General features: G+C 37.9%; 1 protein-coding gene across 3 annotated transcripts in view; it reads right to left on the bottom strand.

The window, feature by feature from the left end:
- The window catches only part of GRM5 (glutamate metabotropic receptor 5), a 496,288-nt gene that overhangs the window by 17,889 nt on the left and 458,400 nt on the right, over positions 1-19,999 (bottom strand). Inside the window, exon 8 of one of the 3 annotated variants that reach the window (XM_063095387.1) lies at positions 730-825. The exons of the other annotated variants lie outside the window; for them this stretch is intronic. Coding sequence (XP_062951457.1) covers positions 730-825 — 96 coding nt within the window. The remainder of the gene's footprint in view (positions 1-729; positions 826-19,999) is intronic. 3 annotated transcript variants of the gene reach the window in all.

Below are 19,999 nucleotides of genomic sequence, written 5' to 3'. Positions count from 1 at the left end.
CTCAGTTGATGCTTATAGTTCCAAATATCCCAGTTTACTGGGTACAACTCATTTGGGAATGCCTAGTATGAAGGAACATGCACAGAGCAGCGACAGAGAGTGTTCACCAAACACAAGAAAGTAAAGGAGCTGCAAAGCTATGGTAGCTAGAGGAGGATTAGCTTTCCTGATTTCAGTTCAAGAAAGGCCTCTTGCCTCTACAGTCCACTGTTTGGCATGGCATTTGCCCTTGGCTGTGAGATGATGTTGCATTCAAAGTAAATCAGATTAATTTCTAGGCTTGTCCAGGGTCAGGGGCTGGATGGAGTCTTCCCTCCATTGCAGTCCTTCCCTGAAAACCAGTCCTAAGTTTTTGCATTTGTTTTATTCAGTGATTGGATAGTCCTGGAATGTGAATTTCCTCCAATCTCCTCCACTTTGCAAACTCCAGAACCATTTGACCGATAAGCTAAAACCCAGGGGAGAACTGGCTGTGAGCTAAGCCTTCAGACATGCAAAGCGCACAACCCTGGGAAACAGCAGCATCTGGGACAGGAGGCTCCCATTACTTCACATGAGGATGGCATGGGTTTTGCAAATCGAACACACACAGAAAACCAGTGGTGGCCCAGGTAGGACACACTGTATGAGATGCACGGTTGAGCAAGGACCCAGACCAGGGAGCCACCTGTTCCTCCAGCTTGCATACATGTATTTCACAGCACCTCAGGCCACTCACAGTTTGCTTACCTGCTCATTGTTGCTCTCCCACCATTCCCCATACTCCCTTTGGGGGTGAAACACTCTATTTCCGACTTATGCTGGGCCAGTCTCCTGTCTTTGTACCTGGTAAGCACGAACAAGGACAGGAGCAAACAGAAAGACATGATTGTGTGCTTTAACTGCCAGGCTGAGGAAGAGCCGTGGCTGCAGAGAGGGTCTCCCCATGCCAAAACAGGGGTTCCTGCTTCTCAATGCAATAGCCGGCCTGTGATACTTATTGGATGACTCTGATGGTATATGGATAACACTGGGGACAATTTTTTTACTTTTTGGTTAGATCACATGCAATCCACCCTTTTACATTGCCTGCTAATTTGTGAATTCATCACACTTAATAGTCAATGGTAAAAGGAATGCAATTCCTAGTATCTAAAAAAAAAAGATGAAAATCAATAAATTAAAATTTATTTAGTGCTTACCATGAGTCAAACACTGTACTAGAACGTCACCTAAATTTAATCCTGGCAATAGCCCTTTGGCAAAGGATCTGTTAGTATTATTTCTGTTTTACTGATAAAGAAACACAAGATTGTAAGGATTAAGTAAATTGACGAAAGACACACATTAAGTGATTGGACTGGGTTTAGAACACACAGAGTCCAAGTTTAGAACCCACACTTTAGCCCTTAATATGTTGCCTTCCGTTATCAGTTTTTGTTTTTTTAAACTAATACTTATCATTAACAAACCTTCAATTAGTGTTACTCTATCTGAATATTTTATTAGACACTGGCGGTACCAAAAGAGAGAAGACATGTGGCTTGGATTTAAGAGGTCTCTGTAACCATTAGGCAGAAGTTTGACAGTCAGCATTGGGTTGCCTATGTTTTGGACCGTGCTTCAATCAGCTTTTGTATCAGAATTGGCAGTTCACCCCTCCTGGAAGATACTAGATGTTTCATCTAGAATAAGTCAAGAAATTTCCAGCATTAGTCTGCCATACGGTGCATCATGATGAATCCTTATACTTCAATGACAGTTTTCCGAGCCAACATGCTTTCATAGAAATCCTCTCATTTACTAATCGTTTTAAATCTATAGGGTAGGTCAAGAAGCATTGTTATTGCCATTTGGCAAATGAAGAAACTGAGACTTACTTAACTGACTTCACCAAAGTCACAGCCTGGTCAGTAGAGAATTTCAGGGACCCCAAACTCTTTAGGTTTTATTACCTTTTCCTTTATAAAACTGGAGCCTATATGGTACCACTCCATCCATGTTCCTAGTATTCAATAGGCAATGGTAAAGTTAGTTACTGTTGTAAGACTTGTTTTCCCAGATATAGTTGCAATCTTTTTAGTTTCTTTTCCTGCTGTCTCAGAAGTAACATAAAATAAAATAACATGTAACAAAATCAAGATCATTATTATCCTGGGGTAGAGGCTTTTCTTTTATTTATTTATTTTTTCTCTTTTAAGATGTTAAAAGTAACATGTGAATGAAAACAGCATATTACATCAAGCCAAGTGGATGTAATTGATTAACTTATTCAGTGGGCCTTAGATGACATCTATTAAATTCTAGGTAATGGGCTTTGTTCTGCTGATATAGAGATTAAAAAATCCACAGGTCTTGCCTCACAGATCTCACAGAATAGTGGGGTTTGGGTGGGGGGGAGAAGTATGTTCACAAGTAACTTTAGATGTAGGCCAAAAAGAAGAGAAGACAAGAACTTAAAGACTTTGTTAAAGGAGGTAAAGCATCAAAACAAATCAGATTGAGTAGCCTTTATTTCACGAAGTAAAATACCTTGGAAGAGAATTCTTTGTGAAGCACCAATCATCCAATGATGCTAAAACCGCAATACAGAATATTTTGTGCTGTTTGTGAATTGGATTGTGTAGCCAAAATGCTACTCTAAATCTTAAATTAAAAGATAGTAATAGAATAATGAATTACTGATGGTCATTCAGTTCCTCACAAAAGGATTCTTAACATATTTTTGAATATCTTCTTTTAGGCTAATTGCCAATTAATCATTTAAATCCTTCATAAATGAGTTAAGACACCTTCATTCTTCATGATCATAAGCTCTTCTCTCTCATTTTCTCTCTCAGGCCCACACATATGCTCTCTCAGGTCATCTCCATTTATGAAATATGAAATAAATCCTAAACATCCTATTCTATCAAAATCCAACCTCTCTTGACCAAAGCTTTCACACACACACACATGCACACACACACACATCCAAATCCAAATCCAAAACCTAAACAAGAAGAGCAGAATTCATTGCAATAAAGCAAGAGATACCTTAGGCTTTTTGGAACTTTCAATTAGTTTTTGTATTCAAAAGAAGGTGAAAATAGCATTAGTACAAATTGAAAAACTAATCATTGCTGTCAGATGGGACCCTTCTTGACTGTCTATAGCTATCATTACAGCTTAATGTTCACCAAGTACTTAGATAGACCACATTTTCATTCATTCATTCACGTGTTCATTATTCCATTCACCAAGAATGTGTTGTTAAAGTAACTAATAATGCTTTAATAGTCTCAACTGGAGATGTAAAATTCTTTCAAATTCAGTTTATTTCAGAAATATGGAACTGTCAATTAAAAATGTTTTTTTCAGAGTTTATAGCTTATAAAACATGAATTTAAAGTTTCATTTCTTTTATATAATGAACTCATATATATTTTAGACACTTACTAAAATATACACATACACATACTTGTAAGGTACTGTTCTAAGTGTTTTACAAGTATTAACTCACTTTTCAACTAAAATGTTTAGTTTACTGTAATTATATTCACAGTTATAATGGACATAATAATCAGAACAATTGAGTATTGAGTGCGTCAGTATGTTTTCTGTACATTATCCTCAATTCTTAAAACTACAAAGCAGGTGCTATTATCCTCATTGTGAAGGCACAGATGTTGAGAATCTGTGTCAGTAAACCCAAGATCACATCGTTTATGAGTAGGGAACCCAAGGTTAGAAATTAGGTCTCTCTGTTTTAATGCTGATATTATTTTCAAACTTCCCTTTAAATGACAATGTGAATACATTTGGAAACAGAATATGAAAGCTTATTATTTAACTTTTCTATTCTTGTCCTTATTTTGCAAATGAGTAACAGAGTTAACAAGGATACCAGTAGAAGATATAGTGATAGAACTTTAAATTTTGCTCCTTCATCTGGGTCCCTACAGAAGTACTACGTAGGTTTAGTTTATGTGGTTCGAAATCATTTACTGAATACTCCATGTGCTAGATACTGTGATAAAAAGCCCATGGGTAACTCTACGCCATTTATTGATAAGTTCACAGTCTAGAGTGAGAGGATAAAATGTAAACGGATAATTTCTAAACAATGTTAGAAGTTTTATTATAGAAGTAAATACAGGAAGGGCTACCTAACCCATACTACAATGGTGGGGAAAACTTCAGTGAGATACGATGTCTAAGATAAATCTTAAAAGATGAGTGAAAGTACACTGTGAAAAGATGGGTAGGCAGGGAGAAGAAAAATCAAGGGCAAAATTGTTGAGAAGCTTAGCAACATGGTATATATGGGGAAACACTATTTAGTATTTTTTATTGTAGTAACTTAAGTGTAAAATAAGAGAAGGTAAAAGGGAAATGCAGATGGAGAGGTATATAAAAGGACATGAATTTACCTGTAGGATATGAGATGACACTGTGAGATCTTTAAGCTAGGAAAAAACATAGTCAGAGTTGACATTTAGATAAAATACTATGAGCTTGAAGAAACAAGACTAGCGAGAGAGAGATGAATACTGCATGTGAGAGATAATGCTGTGGGGTAATGATTTTATAGATGAAAAATAGAGCAGAGTTTCAAAACCCTTTAGGAGGCAAAATGAGTAGGATTTATTGGATGATGCGTACAGGAGAGAGAAGTGTAGAATGCTGTCTGCAATGAACTGAGTAGAGTGAAGAGATAAAAATCTTCGTTCTGTAGCAATGGGTTTTAGATGCTGGTGGAATATTCAAGTGGACATATTCAGCAGATTCATGGTAATAAGAATGTGGAGGCTGAGGGACTGTTATACACTGGGCAGCCATCAGTACACAGACTGCAGCAAATACACTGAGAATGGTTCAAAGTGCTCAGAAAGAACAGTAGGCTGCGTAGTTAATGGAGAGAAGGGCCTTATAGACTTGCTCATTGTACCTGTTTAAAAACTTTTATAACACTGTTAATGTAAGTAGTCCCTCAACAAATTTCTGAATGCCTGGTATATGGTAGATACTGAGTTCAGGGTTCTTCAATCTGATAATTTTCTTACAAACTCTAGGCTTCTAGATTTGTGCTCAATACAGCTTTGATACTTATAGGCCAGACCTTGAAATGAAAAACTCTTACAATAATTTTAATATTTTTCAGAATGAATTGTTCTCAAATAAGGTATAGTTGTTTGACCATCCTAATTTTGGATCCTGGAAGTCACAAAGTGAAGAGAGAAACAGTGGTATAATATACATTTGAATAGCATTTACAATATTATAGAAACACTTTTCCTATACTATTTATTTCTCTCAACAAACTCAGTAGCGTAATTATTATCCCCACCTTTTCAGATAAGGAACCTTGGTTCAGGAACCTTTACTGGCCAAGGCCCTGTAGCTATTAAGTCAAAGAAGTGGGAATAGAAACCAGGTGTTTTACCTCCAAATCTCATGCTCTTTATTAACACCTTACATTTTTTCTTCATTTTATATTGAAAAAAAAAACCGTATTTAAATAATCTGATAACACATTTGAGAGACAGAAAAGGTCATATGCGAAGGTAATAGTGTGTACTTAGTGGAGCTGGGCTTTGAGCACAATGTAAACTTATTTTTTAAAAGGTCAAATTTGACTACATAATGGTCAAGTGCATAAATCACCCTCCACTACCCCCTGCTGACATGCAAACAGACTGCCATTCCTCTGGCAGGTGTTTTCTTAGACAGGAATCCACCAAAAATTTGAGGGCTGTGAAGGAGGCATTGCTGAGAAGAGCTGACAATTAGTGTTAAGGAGTGGGATACAGTGTGGTATCAGAAGACAGACAGGAGTGAGGTGGTAGAATAATTTCAACAATCCCAAAGTGTTCCAAAGAGAGCTGAAGGAAAGGCCAAATCAACCTTCAAGTCAAATTGATCAGAGGAAAATTCTAGATGTTGACAGAAGGAAAGTCATTGTGGATCTTCAGTTTAGAAGGAAAGAGTAAGTCCAGATTTAAAAAGTTTAATATTACAAAGTGATATTGCAGAGTAATTCCCTACTTCAATCGCATCCCGCTACCTTCTCTGTGTCTCCATATGAGCAAATGTATTGGAATGGTTTACTAAATATTGTGGCAGATCTTGTGGTCTCCATACACACAAAAAAATCTTTGACCGGACTTGAAATGTCAATTTGATTCATTCAAAGATTTCAGATTAAAAACAAAAATTAAGCATGATTAATAGCCCCAGAAAATAATGTCAGAAGTGAACATAAGTTGTGAAAGTATTTGAGAAACTGCCAGGGAACGTATTAAGCTGTGCTCTATAAAAATAAAGGGAAGGGAGAAGTTGACAGGTGGGGAAGCAATGCAAATAAGCAATTAAAATGTAAAGAACCAACTGTATTGACCCAGTAATTCTATTCATAGGAATTTATTCTAAGGAAATAATTCAACAGAAGCCCAAAGGTTCCTGCACAAGGATTCTTCCCTTCACTGCTATGGAAAATAGCAAAAACCAAGCAAAACAAGAGCAAACAAACCACTGGAGAATAGTTTAATAAGTTACAGCACGGTGATATTATGAAAATGTGTTAAACTTTGTGTTGAGGAAAGCCTTTCATTGAGCTTCCAGAGAATCCCCAGAGGATGCATTTTAATCCCACTTTATGATGAGAACTTGTTTTCAGACATGAATCATCTCAAGTCATTGCCTTTTCATGTGTACTTCCTTCAACACGGCTATTTGTTTCACAATCAATTGAAACCTAGGAAGACACAGATTTTAAAGCCAATTCTCAGGTACTTTACAATCTTACACAACATCCTTAGTAGGGAAAACTTTTCAGGAGGAACACAATTTTGGCCAGAGGGAAGGTCTCCATAGAAGAACAGGATCTACTTGGAACATTTCAGTAAAGCATTAATCGAAAGTTTCTGGTTTCTATCTTAAGACTGAGGAATTTTCAGAAAAGTAATTTATTCTTTCTAAAGGCAGCAGTTTTCCATCAGGGATTTTTCGTTACATTTTTGTACATAAACAACTGGAAAAGCTCTGGAGTCACATGAAGCTGGGTAATAATGACAATAAAAACCATTATTTACTGAGCACTCAGAATATACCAGACACCATGTACCTGAATTTACTGATTTAATCATTGTGACAGTCCTATGAATTAGATGCTGTTATTATCCCTAGTTTATAAATGAGGAAGAGCTATGATGAATGGAGATTAAGGAACTCTCCCAAGGTTACCAGATTGGTTAACTATGTTGTATATTGCTTCTCACTAGAATGCTGGCTACAAACACTAGCTATGCCATTTGTTAGACCTAATTCTGTCTTTACATGGCCTAAGGGATAAGAATACAAATAGCACAGAGACCACTGTACTATTTTTCCAACTCTTTTATTTTTTTTCACCATCTCCTTGGCTACAGCCACTGCCTCTGCCCTTTCTTGAGCTCTTTATACCCTTTTGGATAGGAAGCCTGATCCCTCTTTGGTACTAACCTTGGTTGCAATTTGTACAAGCAACTTGATTTTCTTTGCCTGGGGACTAATGGAGTTCCAACCTCAGTACACCTCTATGGAAATATATTTGCTGTGAAGCTGATGGAGTGTCACGGCCCCTTGCTTGCAGCAGCCCATTGTGAGGCCCTGTTCCTATTTTTGTCCTCACATTTTGTAATCCTTTTCTTAAACAAAGCTCTCCAAATGGAGTGAGTTTTAGGAATCACAAGTCCCAGATCCACTCTTGCTTCTCAGAGTTTGCCTCTTACCCCAAAAAAGAAACATAAACTAGCTTCGTTATGTCAATAGAGTTGCTTATGCTTTCTGAGTTACTATTTCCATACCTGTAAAATGGAAATATTGGGGATCAGGTAAGATAATTTATATAAAATGCTTGATCTTAATAGGTACTTAATCATGTTGCTTTCATACCAGTCTGCCCCCCCCCCCATACTAGTAACTTCTATAATCTGGCAGGTTTTTTCCAGATAGTTCTGATACAAAGTATTTTGTCCTGTTATGTCCACATGTCCCCTAATACTTATGAAACCATCAGTTCTCATATGGGACATGACCAGTATAATCTCCATTAAATCTTGCAGGTTAATGAATCCTTGATTTTCCCCTCCCTCCAGACCTAGCGCACGTGAACTGTCTGCTCTCACATACTCTAATTTATGCTGCTATGATTTGAAAGTGATGTGGAGACAGATGATGCTCTTTTTACTTCATCTCAGCTTGTCTCCCCTGTTAATCTCTAGTAGAGCCTTATTCTCTTCCTTCACAACAATTATTACATATTGTATGTAGATGTCGGTTTGCCTACTAGCATATTATCATTTTTACTAGAATGCAAAATTCATGGGGCCAAGGGGATGTCTGTTCTTTTAACAAGCACCTCGCATAGAACCCGGTATACAGCAGCATCTCAACACATGTCTTTTACATGATACAGCTGAAAATATACAACTGTGATACAGTGAAAATGGTAAAAGTAGAAATGGTTATCAATGGCAAGACAGTACTATTTATCCACACCTAACTCAATCTAAACTGGCCTTCCTTTCTATTGTACACAAAAGTTTATTCACCAATTCTTAACTAAACAAGTTGTTCTGTTTGCCACCCTCCTTTCTTCCTCCAGTCCTCTTCCTTCACCTCTGTTGCCCTTTTTACCCCTCTTGTCCTAGCTGTACACAGAGGAGTTGTCTTTTATTCTTCTGTCTCGGGACTTCTTGAGAACAAATAGTGTGTCTAAATTTTGCAAAGAAGTTGACTTCTCATTTCTCTCAGATCTTAAAATCACTTGATTTTGACAAGAGCAAGGTGAGGTAGGGGTAGGAGAGGGAGGTTGGAGTGTCCCTGGCCCCTATATATATGGGTGGGGTAAGGAGTGAAGGGAGGGGTCACGCTTACGGCAGTAGTGCCCAAGAGTGGGAATGGCGCCCAAGGAGATGGAAACAGCCCTGAAAAGTCCTGTATTGTGCACTTAGATGAGCTCCAAAAGAATCATCTCCTATCCATGGTACTGGGAGGAGGGGAGTAAAATCACAAGTCTACGACCAGGGACTGCCTTTCTGCTTCCTTCTATTCTTCATCACAGTGTTTTAAGAGTACCATTTTAATAAAGGAATTATATTTCTCCTGGTTTTAGGATGATGTTTTATGGTTTATTATAATCACACATAATCACAACAGATGAATTTAATAATTTTGACATTTCTAAGCAGATTTCCACATTCCAAATGTCTATCACAAGAAATGAAAGTGTGATTATTTTAATTTTATAATTGGAGATTACCAAAGAAACATTTGCTGGTATTTCTTAAGTACTTATTATGTGCAGGTATGAACTAGGACTTGCATTGCGATCTAGAAATACAGGAGTTTATCACGGCAGAGTGTGATAAGGTTATGTATGTAGTGATACAGGATATATATGTGTGTGTGTGGGTGTGTGTGTGTACACACACACAGCAGATGGTTGAACAACGTGGGTTTGAACTGCGCAAGTCCATTTACATGTAGATTTTTCTCATTAAATATGTTGGAAAATTTTTGGTTGGGTATGTCATGAATGAATGTCATAAATGCATGCCATACCTAACCAAACAGTTAATTAGCCTATCTAATAGTAAGCTATTAGTAGACTTTCAGTAGTTAAGTAGTACTGCTTAATTAATGAAGCCACGCCCTCCTCCCCCCACCCCACCCCTCCTGCAGGTCTCAGCACAATAGGACAACCCCAGAGAAAGTTATATGGGATTTTCCACTGCGTGGGGGAGGGCACCCCTAACTCTGCATTCTTCAAAGGTAAACCATGTGTGTGTATGTGTGTGTGTGTGTGTGTGTGTGTGTATGTATATATGCATATATCTGTATATATGTGTGCATGTATATATGTATGTGTGTGTCTATGTATATATAGGCATGCACACACACACATATGCACAAATGTAAAATCACACACATCTATATAATCATACACAAATGAACACATATAAATATACAATAGTTCTTCAAATTTTTCTAAACTGACTGGGCTTCAGCTTGCTGGAGGTAGGCAATATATCATAGTAATTAAGTATAGTACATCGGAGTTAATTAACATGGGTTTGATTCTCAGCAATACCACTTATTAGCTGTATGACTTTGAGTAACGTAAATTTTCTTAAATTTACTCTTTGAGTAATGGGAGCAAGACTACTTAACTCAGGATGGATGTTTTCCATAGATTTTAGCATTTAATTTCACAGGCACACTATGATGTAGGTACTATTATCACCTCCATTTTACAGATAAAGAAATTGATGCACAGAGTAGTTAGATAACTTGCTTCAAGTCACACAGTTAGAAGGGGCAAAGCCAGGACACATCTGGGCTGTTAAACTCCAAGGTTTGTACTGTAGAACTCTAGGTTAAAGAAAATAACCAAAATTACCAAAGGGATGATCAAAAGGAAAAGAAAACTCATTTAAAAAAAACACCAAGGGGAAGCCAAAGAATAAGGAGGAGGCTGAGGAGGAACAAGCAGATACACGAGGCGCTGTGCTAGAAGCTCTTCCTACACTGCCTCACACATCCTTACAACCCTGGGGAGAAGTATTAATGACCTTCTTGAAAAGAGAACTAAGGTTCACACAGTTGCTAAGTGTTGATGCTGGAATTCAAAATGAGGTCCTGATTGTGAATAATACAGAGATACTTTAAAAAGTTCTTGGAAAAATAGAACTGAAAGATAAGATGAATCTTTCCACAAATTTTTTGAAGTACCCTCATATACTTAGACACATATTGGGAATCTTCTAGATACCCAGCATAGTCTTTGGTTTTTGTGGTGACATGAAGAAACTACATTTTACAGCCTCTGAACTCAAGGAGCTTAGGATCTAATGGGGAGATGACAAACTTGGCTGCTGTCGACAATCAATTAGGAAACTCTAAATTCACGGTGAAGATAACACCTGTGTGTGTCTGGGATGAAAAGATCAAACTCCTAGAACTAAAATGGAAAATGTCATGGTGGTACTTGGACTCACCTTGGTCTGAGAGACAGAAGCTCAGCACATTGTGCACAAGTACTATTTGCTAAATGCACAAGTGATAAGAAGAGTTGATTGAGTGAAAAGACATGATATTCTTTTTTTAATCACCTTTCTTCCTCACACGAGGAACTGAAATAGCAGAACTGAAGGTCTTAGTTTTCTTCTCATACCAAGAAAGAGGGCACAGTGTAGAGTGGAGATGGAGGACACAAACTGGGGAGAGCTCACTGCCTTGCTTGTGACTGTCACGTTCACCACAAATAAAATATAGTAAACGTCCTGCAGGTAGGGACCACATATGTATCCCTATGTGCACTGCAGTGACTAAATCCTGGCACGGCTCAATAAAAATATGCTGAACGAAAGAATAAATGAATGAGAAAAAAAATGAGGGATTATTTCAGGGAAGAACTAGAGAAATCAAAGGGCAGAGGGAAAAGTACACTGCAACCAGGATCCATACCATCATGTCTTCCTTTCCTTGAGGCCTTTCCTGTCCTCTTTCATATAATTAAATACTTCCCTTTTTTGTGGACCTGCAGAGCTCACTACAAAGACTTAAAGCACCTATAAATTTTTACTGACATTATTTGTTTACATTTATGGCTCTACTGCGAGGAGGGGAGTTACCTGGAGGAAGGATAGAATTTTCTTCATTTGTATATCTCCAGTGCCTAAAATATCATCTAGCCATAGTAGACAACATGGTGAATAATAGGTCCTTTAGCAAATGGTACCTACATACTATTATCTTTTGGGTAAGAGCAGTCACTGAGCAGAGAACCTTGCTTTCCTGTGGCTGACTTCTGCTCAACTCTTCTCTTTCCTACCCTACTGGTTTTTGATGTCTGATAAACAACTTAGATGTTTCTACCCCTTGTATTACTTCTCTTTCATTCTCCATAAATGCGTGTATTGCCCTCTCGTGTCTCCTTTAGTGAAGCTCCCCACCAACCCCTGTGCTGGTGTTTCTCCCCCTCCTGTGAGGCTCTGCTGCCCCCTAGGGGGCCTTGTTCATCACACACGTCTCAGGACTGGGTTTGATCCGCACTTAGCACACTTGGTGTGTCGTGCTCATGGCAGTGCTGCCAAGCCCCAGAGCTCCTTTGCTCGCTCCTACACTCACTCCACAGTGTGGCTATACTGTGCAGTTGATTCAGGAACATGAAACTTGGCGTGAGGAAGCAAGCAGGCTGTCAAGAACTGAAACTCATCACAAGCGGAGGCTTGGAGGAGGCTACCATGGAGTTTCGGTGCTCTTGGCATCAACAGGATGCTTGGCTAAGAGTATCCCCACATGAATCTTGGTAGTTCGCACATTATCAAAGTTTATGTTGTGGAATCCAGTAGCCAATTAATGAGAGTGTTTTGCCTGACTAACGAATACTGATTTCCATTTTTGCTTGAGCCTTTCGGAGACAAAAACTTCCTCAAAGAGATGGGGCCTGAAATTGCTTTTTGTTAAATTATCAACCATCATCTGGTTGTCACATCTGGTGATGACTCTAAACTCTGTCTAACTTGACTTCTTTGTAACTGGAACTATTGATCCCTCCATTTTTGAAACACTCTTCTCCTTTCATGGCTTGGTATCACTTGTATTTGGGTCTTAGATAACTCAGGTAGTACTAATACTCAGAAATTCTTTGTCTAGTTCACAGACTTTCCTTTATTTATCTGGTCTCTGGGCTCTGTCCTTCATTCTCCCAAACTGTACTTCAACCCCCAAACTCTTCTAGTCTTCAGGCCAGTTTTTCTGGCAGCTTCCTGCACTTGTCCACTTAAATATCTCTTAGAAATCTTAAATTTAACAGTTCCCCAAACAAATGCATCTTTCCTCAAACCTCTTCTCCTTTACCTCACCACCCTCCAGTTCCAATTTCTTTCTCATTCTGTCCTGTCATCATCAAATGCAGATGGCTCCTTCTCCCTCACCCTTTTGTTTTAGTCTCCAGTCTGGACTTCTCCTCTGAGCTCATAGGGCATAATATGAACATGTCTAAACTTAATTCTTGATTTTATCCTTAAAATCACTCCTCCCTAAGGCTGAATTACAAAGATTCAAATTCTTCCATTTACACAGGTAAAAAACCTAGGGCTCATTTTTACTTTTTCTCTTTCCTTTATATACAACATCTAAACAATGAATAAGTCTCATCATTGTACTTTCTAGTTAAAATTATCATAATTTCTCACCTAGTCTGGCATAATGGATTTCTGATTTCTTCCCTTATCTTCTTGCCACTCTTTCCAATGCTTCCTATCACGTTCAGGACAAAATACAAAATCCGTACCTCACCTAGTCTGATCCCCAAATACCAGTCTACATTCTTCTCTTACCATTCGCTCCATTTCTTATTTTACTCCAACCGCAAAGGACGTTTTGCTCATCCCCTAAAATGACAGTCTAGTTCCTGCCTCAAGATCTTTTCACTTGCTGTTCTGTCTGCCAGGAAATCTTACCCTCCACCTTTTAGATCTCTCTGTGTTTTATTTTCTCATTTCATTCTTCTCTCTCTTCAACTTATTCAGAGAGGCTACTCATGACACCCTATCTAAAAATACTTCAAATTACTCCCCAATCCACCTCACTCTACAACCCCACCTTGATTCATTTTTCTTTATAGCAAATAAAATTATATATTTATTTACATTGTATTGTCATTCTCTCTAACTATATATATATGAAGCTCTGTGAGGGTTGAAATTTTGTTTTGCTCACCACTTTATCTTCAAAACTTAGACCAGTTCCTGGCATGTAGCACATTTCAATGAATAATTGCTGGATGTACTGGTGAATAACGTCAGGGTATTAAAACATAGTCTGAGTTCTCCAGAATTTTCCATTGTTACAATGACTTTTGCTTTGCTTTATCTTCAATGGGAAGTGTGTGTGTATATATAAATGTGTTCATACTGTTGTTGCAGTTTGGATGGAATTTGGCTAAATGGATCTTTCTTCCTCTTAGAAAGATGTTCCTATAGAAGCTCTATAGCATTCAAAACTGAAAAAGAATATTTTTCTATGTAGTATGGAGAATTCATAAAAATTGAAGGCATGTAAAAATTTTAAAATATTACAGAAATAAGACATCACATACATTATAATAACTTGAAGGCTCTCTCTCTGTGTGTGTATATATGCATATGTACATGTTGTGTGTGTGTGTGTGTGTCTGTGTATCTTATCCATTCCAGCTTATGCCATTTATAAAATCATTCTTCACCATCTAGTCCACAGAAGTTAACATATATAGCCCATATTAATGATATAGTAAATACTTTGTAGAAACAGCAATGTGCAAGGACTTTGTGGGGTCTATGGGTGAAGTACGTTGATTTATGCAGAAAATTGATGCTGACGAGGAGCATGAGGTAAGATTGAAAGGGTAAGTAAGAAAGGCAAGATGAGGATACTATGAAACACCTTGAATTGTCAATAGTGTATTTTTCAACAGAAGTGGAGAGGCACTGAATATTTTGAGTTAATTGGATATACTGGGTTTCTCCCCAATATATCCATATTAATACCCTTGTATTAATTCAGATGTACAGAGATAAGGTATTCCACTTGTTCAGAGGTTGTGGAAATAAAAATGAGGATAAAGAAATAAAGAATCAAAATATCTTTAAATAAAACTCCAATAGTATCTAATAGCTGATTAAATATGGTTCAAATGAGGACAAGGAAAAATTAAGCATGGCAGCATTTTGAAAGTGAGAAGTAGAAGAATTTGTTACATTTATCGGAAACATGGAATGAAAGAAATCATTACAGAAGAGTTGAATTGATATAAAAGAGGGTGAGTTTTCTATGTGTTGAGGTCAAGGTGGTCCCAGGTATGAAGTAGAATCATCCAGCAGACTCACAACTAGAGTGCAAGGAAGGACAATACTCGAGATCTGAAAGTGTAGGGATGGCAGAATTCTCCAAAGAAGAGAGCATATGTAGAAAGGAGCCAAGGACCATGGGTTGACCTTAGGGGGCACCTACAATAAGGAGAAAAAAGGCAGCCCTCCAAGGCCCCAAACTCTGTACCTTTGTGCCTACTGTTAGCTTTTGATGCAATGCCTTCCCCTACCTAAGCAATTCAAACACTGATACTTATCCTTCTTTTCAGTGCTACCTCCTCTGGGAGTTTTTTTAGTAGATCATTCAGAGTTGAAATTCTATACCTGATTCTCCATTTTCAGACTAACAGGAACATATTTTCCAGGGAATAATGAAGGATATAAAAAGGTATAGAGCAAACAGCACACGGAGTAGGCAGCTCAGTCACAAGCTCAGTATTACGGTCTTAGAAAATTATTTCATATCTCTCAGCCTCAGTTTCCACAGCTATAAATTGGTATATCTTTACTTTGCAAGGTTGTTGTATGAATTAAATAACACATTACATGTAATGGCACATAGTACTTTGAAGGAGCTTGATAAATATTTATTCTCTTCTTGCACCAGACACCAGATATAGCCTGCCAACTAAGGAAAATTCTAGGACTATGAAAAGCCATGTGCATATGTGGGGAGGGAGGAGTTAGAAGGGAAAACATGAAAGCTGAGACATAAAAAGGGTGGCCAAGTGACTGAGGGATGGTAGAGAACTTATTTTAGCCCCAAAGCTATAGAAAAGTATATTCTTATCTTCTCTTTGTTTTTTCCATCTTTACCTAAGGAATGGAGGTTGAGGGTAGGTAAAGAATCCTTAAGTCACAGAATTATGGCCCAGATACAGTGCATCTATGCCACTTCCAAGCAGGATGAATGCAACTAGAAGGAACATTTCTTAAAACAGAATTTTGAAAAAATTGCTTAGTTTACCTCACCACCCAAATAATTTACATCATTTAATCAAAAACATTTTAATCAAATTCAAGTAGTAACAAATGAGACCACTAACATCACATGCAAATTAAAATTCACTGTAATCACAGCATTCAAGAATATCAATTCATTATAAAAAGGGAGTGTTTTAAATGCAATTCATCAAAATTATCCATACCTAGTCTTTTATAGCTCCACAAATATACTTCCATTATTGCAGAGCCAAATCATTTAATTAGTTACTTCAAAGCATTTCTACCCCCCTAAAAAACACCTTAAATATATCATTTATAACATTACAACCCACTAGATCTAAATCTTTTTAGCACTTACTTTCTCTGTGTCCAGTGAGAGAAACATATTTAAATGGTACATTTATAAGGCAGTGGTCGAGCAAGACTTGAAAAGTTGACTTTTTCTTGGAAAACGAACCAATATAGAGTGTTGATTTACCATTAGGGAAGGAGCTAAGTCTTCACCAGAGAGATTAGAGCAGTGAATATTTGCTGGTCACTCAACACAAAGTTATTATAGAACTTGTTAAAAACAGTCACTGTATTTGTTGCTGGTGATGGAGACATAGAAGGCAATGCCTACAAGAAACTTACAGTCAGCACAGAGAAAAACACACGAACCAATGATACTCTACAACCTGATGAGTTCTACATGAGGAGATCCAGAAAGTCCAATGGAAATATAATATATAAAGAAATACAATATTTGGGTTAGGAATTCCTTAGGAGGTATTTTCTAGGTTAAAAAAGTGTTTTCTAGGTAAAAGAAAGGAAAACAAATGTAGGCATTGGTGGAGGCAGGAACATACCAAAGAAATGGCCAAGGCTTGGTGTATCTGGGGAACTATATGCAGTTCGGCACCATAGTACAGCATGTGTTTGGAGACTGGTTGGAAGAGCTTTGGCAGTGGGGACATTGGGGACTGGTGTAACAGATTGGTGGTTGGACCCAAGTTTGGGAAGGTCGGGTTATCAAGGGCCAGGTCATTAGAGCTTTGTGAGCCATGTGAAGGAGTTTTAGATTTTATATGGTAAGGCATGTATATCCACTGAAATTAATTTGAGGGTTGCGTAATGTGGTCAGATTTGCATTTTAGGAAGATCACTCTAGTAGCTGTTGGAACAGGGTGGTGTGTCAATAACAGAGATTCAGGACATTATGTCAGTACTTCAGACAACAAGTTGAAGGGACCTGATCCATGGTGCTATCAGTGAGATTGTAAAAGATAAGGTAAAATAAGTAGGAGAAATGAGTGACTGGAGGTGAAGGACCAGGGGAAGTAAAATATGAAGGATGACGCAGGGGTGGGATGATTAGATTGAAGTTGTAGCTTTTATCCAGAGAGGAAATATAAGTAGAACCTTCAATCAAGTTCTGAAGAAGTGATGATGAAATCATTATTTAATTTATTGGTCAAACTAGTATTTTCCTCTGATGATCTGCTTATGGGTTAAAGTTATCCAGATTGTCAAATACACTTAATTCTAAAAATTGGCTTAAATATTTGCATGAAGTAAATCCTTAAGAAATATCTGGTGAATTTCAACTGTTCCTGACCACTTCTAAAATATATCTTCCACAATCTCACACACTTTTACACTAACAATTTTAAAAATAGTCTTTATTTGAATAAAGGAAATAAAAATAAATCATAAATGATAAAAATGAAACCATGTACTTAATGTGTATCTGTCTTTAGGAAACCTATCGCACTCCTTGTACCAATTTAGCTTAAGTCAGTGCTGTCTGCATTATACAGACATTTCAGACAAGAAACTGAAATGTCCTTCTTATGGATTTTTGCTTTCCCAACCAAACGAGATCATCTTTGGACCTTAACTAGATTATAATACAAAAGAGTGTTCTAGCCAGGGCTTTAAGTCTTACAGAAAGAAAAAGTGGTAAGGGAAGGGATAAGAAATGAAAATGGGACAATGGATAGTCAGTTAGTTTGTCAAGAAGGTTAAGCAGGAGAACCAACCAAAATCAAAGATAGTGGTGATAGTTTCTCAAATGTCTTTCTCATTCCTGACCTTTCATTGTTGCTGTAGCTTGGATGTTCCCCACCCCTCACCAGCCTCGTTGAGGCTTAATCCCCACTGTTGAGAGTGGGAAATCTTATTACAGTGATTGAAAGGTGGGGACATGAAGAGGAGATTAGATTTAGGACCATGCCATAGCAAATGGATTAATAATGGTGGTCAGGGGCATGGTTCTGAGGGTTTTAAAAGGAGAGTGCATGAGGAACTATCTTGCTCTCCCTGCTCCACCATTTTTTGCCCTGTGAGACCCCCCTGGGTCACTGTTGCCACCACCACGTCCTTCAACAGATATGTGCCCTGGACTTTGGTCTTCCTAACCTCCTAAACTAAAGAATAAATTTTGTTTTCTTTATAAATCACCGAGTTCCAGGTATTTTGTTATAAGCAACAGAAATAGACTAATACAATTGATTCCTATAAAATTCTTCCTATACTTTCAAATACAATCTTTTTAATTTCTGGTGGCTAAGGCTATGGAATCTAGAGTTAAACTGCTTGTATTGGAATTCAAGGTCCAACACGTTTCAGCTGTCTTTGCGCAATTTTCTTAACCTCACTGTCTCTATTTCCTCATTTATAAAGTGGGAATATTAATGTTACCCAACTAATGGGGCTGTTTTAATGATTCAATGAATCGTTAGTTAGTGTGAGGCACTGACAATAGTTAGTGCCTGCTACCTTATAAATGTTCAATAAAAGTTAGCTATCATCATCAGCATCGTCATTCCCATCATCTCCTTTCCACAGCCTGCTACACATAATCTCTTCTGTAGATTCTACCTGTTTAAACTTTTGGCTGGAGTGCTTAAGAGCTTGATTTTAAATCCATTAATAGCTGCAGGACTGTCTGACTCCATTCTCAGTGTCTTTTCTCATTCACCTCCCACTGGTAGGCCCTGACCTCTTCATGCTCACATTGAGCACATAGCTATAAAATGTTGCAGATTCTGACTCATTAATTTTCATGGATAGTAAAAGACTACCTGCCCCTTCATTATGCTTTGTCCCCCTCAGGAAATGGGGTGACTAAGCATGTGGCAGGGCAGTCTGCCTTCTCATTCAGAATTCAGGCTTTAGAGAAAGCCATACATTTTAGTGGGTTTTAGAGCTAAAGCTCCTAACTTTAACATTGAGTTCAAATCTTAATTTAGCCATTTACCACCTTGGGCAAGTTTTGTCATCTCTCTAACCTTTAGTGTTCTCATCAGTATAAACAACCTAACAAACCTTCCTTACAGGGTTGCTATAAGAAATGAATTAGATTAAACAGATAGCATGTATGTGCTCATAATGTATTGCCAATAAATGGAAGATCTCAATACTAGTCAGTTTGATTCCAAAGAATAAACATTGAAAGCATGACTTGTTAAATTTGAAAGGTATTTCCAGTATCAAAAGTGATAGGTATTTGGGCGAGACTCTTCTATGGTGTGTGAGAATAAGATATATGTTCTTTAAACCTAGCATCAACATTCTAGGAAACATTGCTAATTTTTTCCAACTTTTATATATCACACCATTTTTATAAGTATGGAATTGTGATATCAATGATGAAGAGAAAACCAACAGAAAAATATGAAAGTTTGTATTAGGAAATGTTTTCTGTCGTTATATCTGGAAATCAGCACATCTACTAGGAGCACTGCTCCTGCAAAAGTTTGCCTCCATCTGCTTATGTTAAGCTCTCTGTACAAGCCCATGGTGGCCATTCTCCTCCACTGCCACACAAGCTGAGGGCAGCTTGACTTTTTCTCACTGGAGCTGCCCAGAGCACCTGCCTGCCACCTAGTGGCCAAGAAAGGGACACGGTCTGCTGATTGCTGGGGGCTGGGCGTGGGATTGTTGGGGGAAGGAAAGGAGGAAGAAGGTGAGAGTCTGTAAACAGTTGACACATAAGGCCTGGTTCTACATTAGCATCACTACGGATGGTCAGAAATGCCCTGGAGTTTAAAGGCTGTCTGCTCCTTTCAGCCACAACTTGCTGTATGTCTGGCACTCTTCTCCCTGGAGATGCAGTCACAAACAGTGTCTGCACAGCGAATACGATTAAACAAAAACCTCTGGAAATGTCCAAGGGGAAATTAGATAACATGTGCTTTGATGCAGGGATTTGG

This window comes from Cynocephalus volans, chromosome 4, assembly GCF_027409185.1.
Source record: "Cynocephalus volans isolate mCynVol1 chromosome 4, mCynVol1.pri, whole genome shotgun sequence".
In the NCBI taxonomy this organism is placed as follows: domain Eukaryota; kingdom Metazoa; phylum Chordata; class Mammalia; order Dermoptera; family Cynocephalidae; genus Cynocephalus; species Cynocephalus volans.
This window is presented reverse-complemented; position numbering and strand designations above follow the sequence as displayed.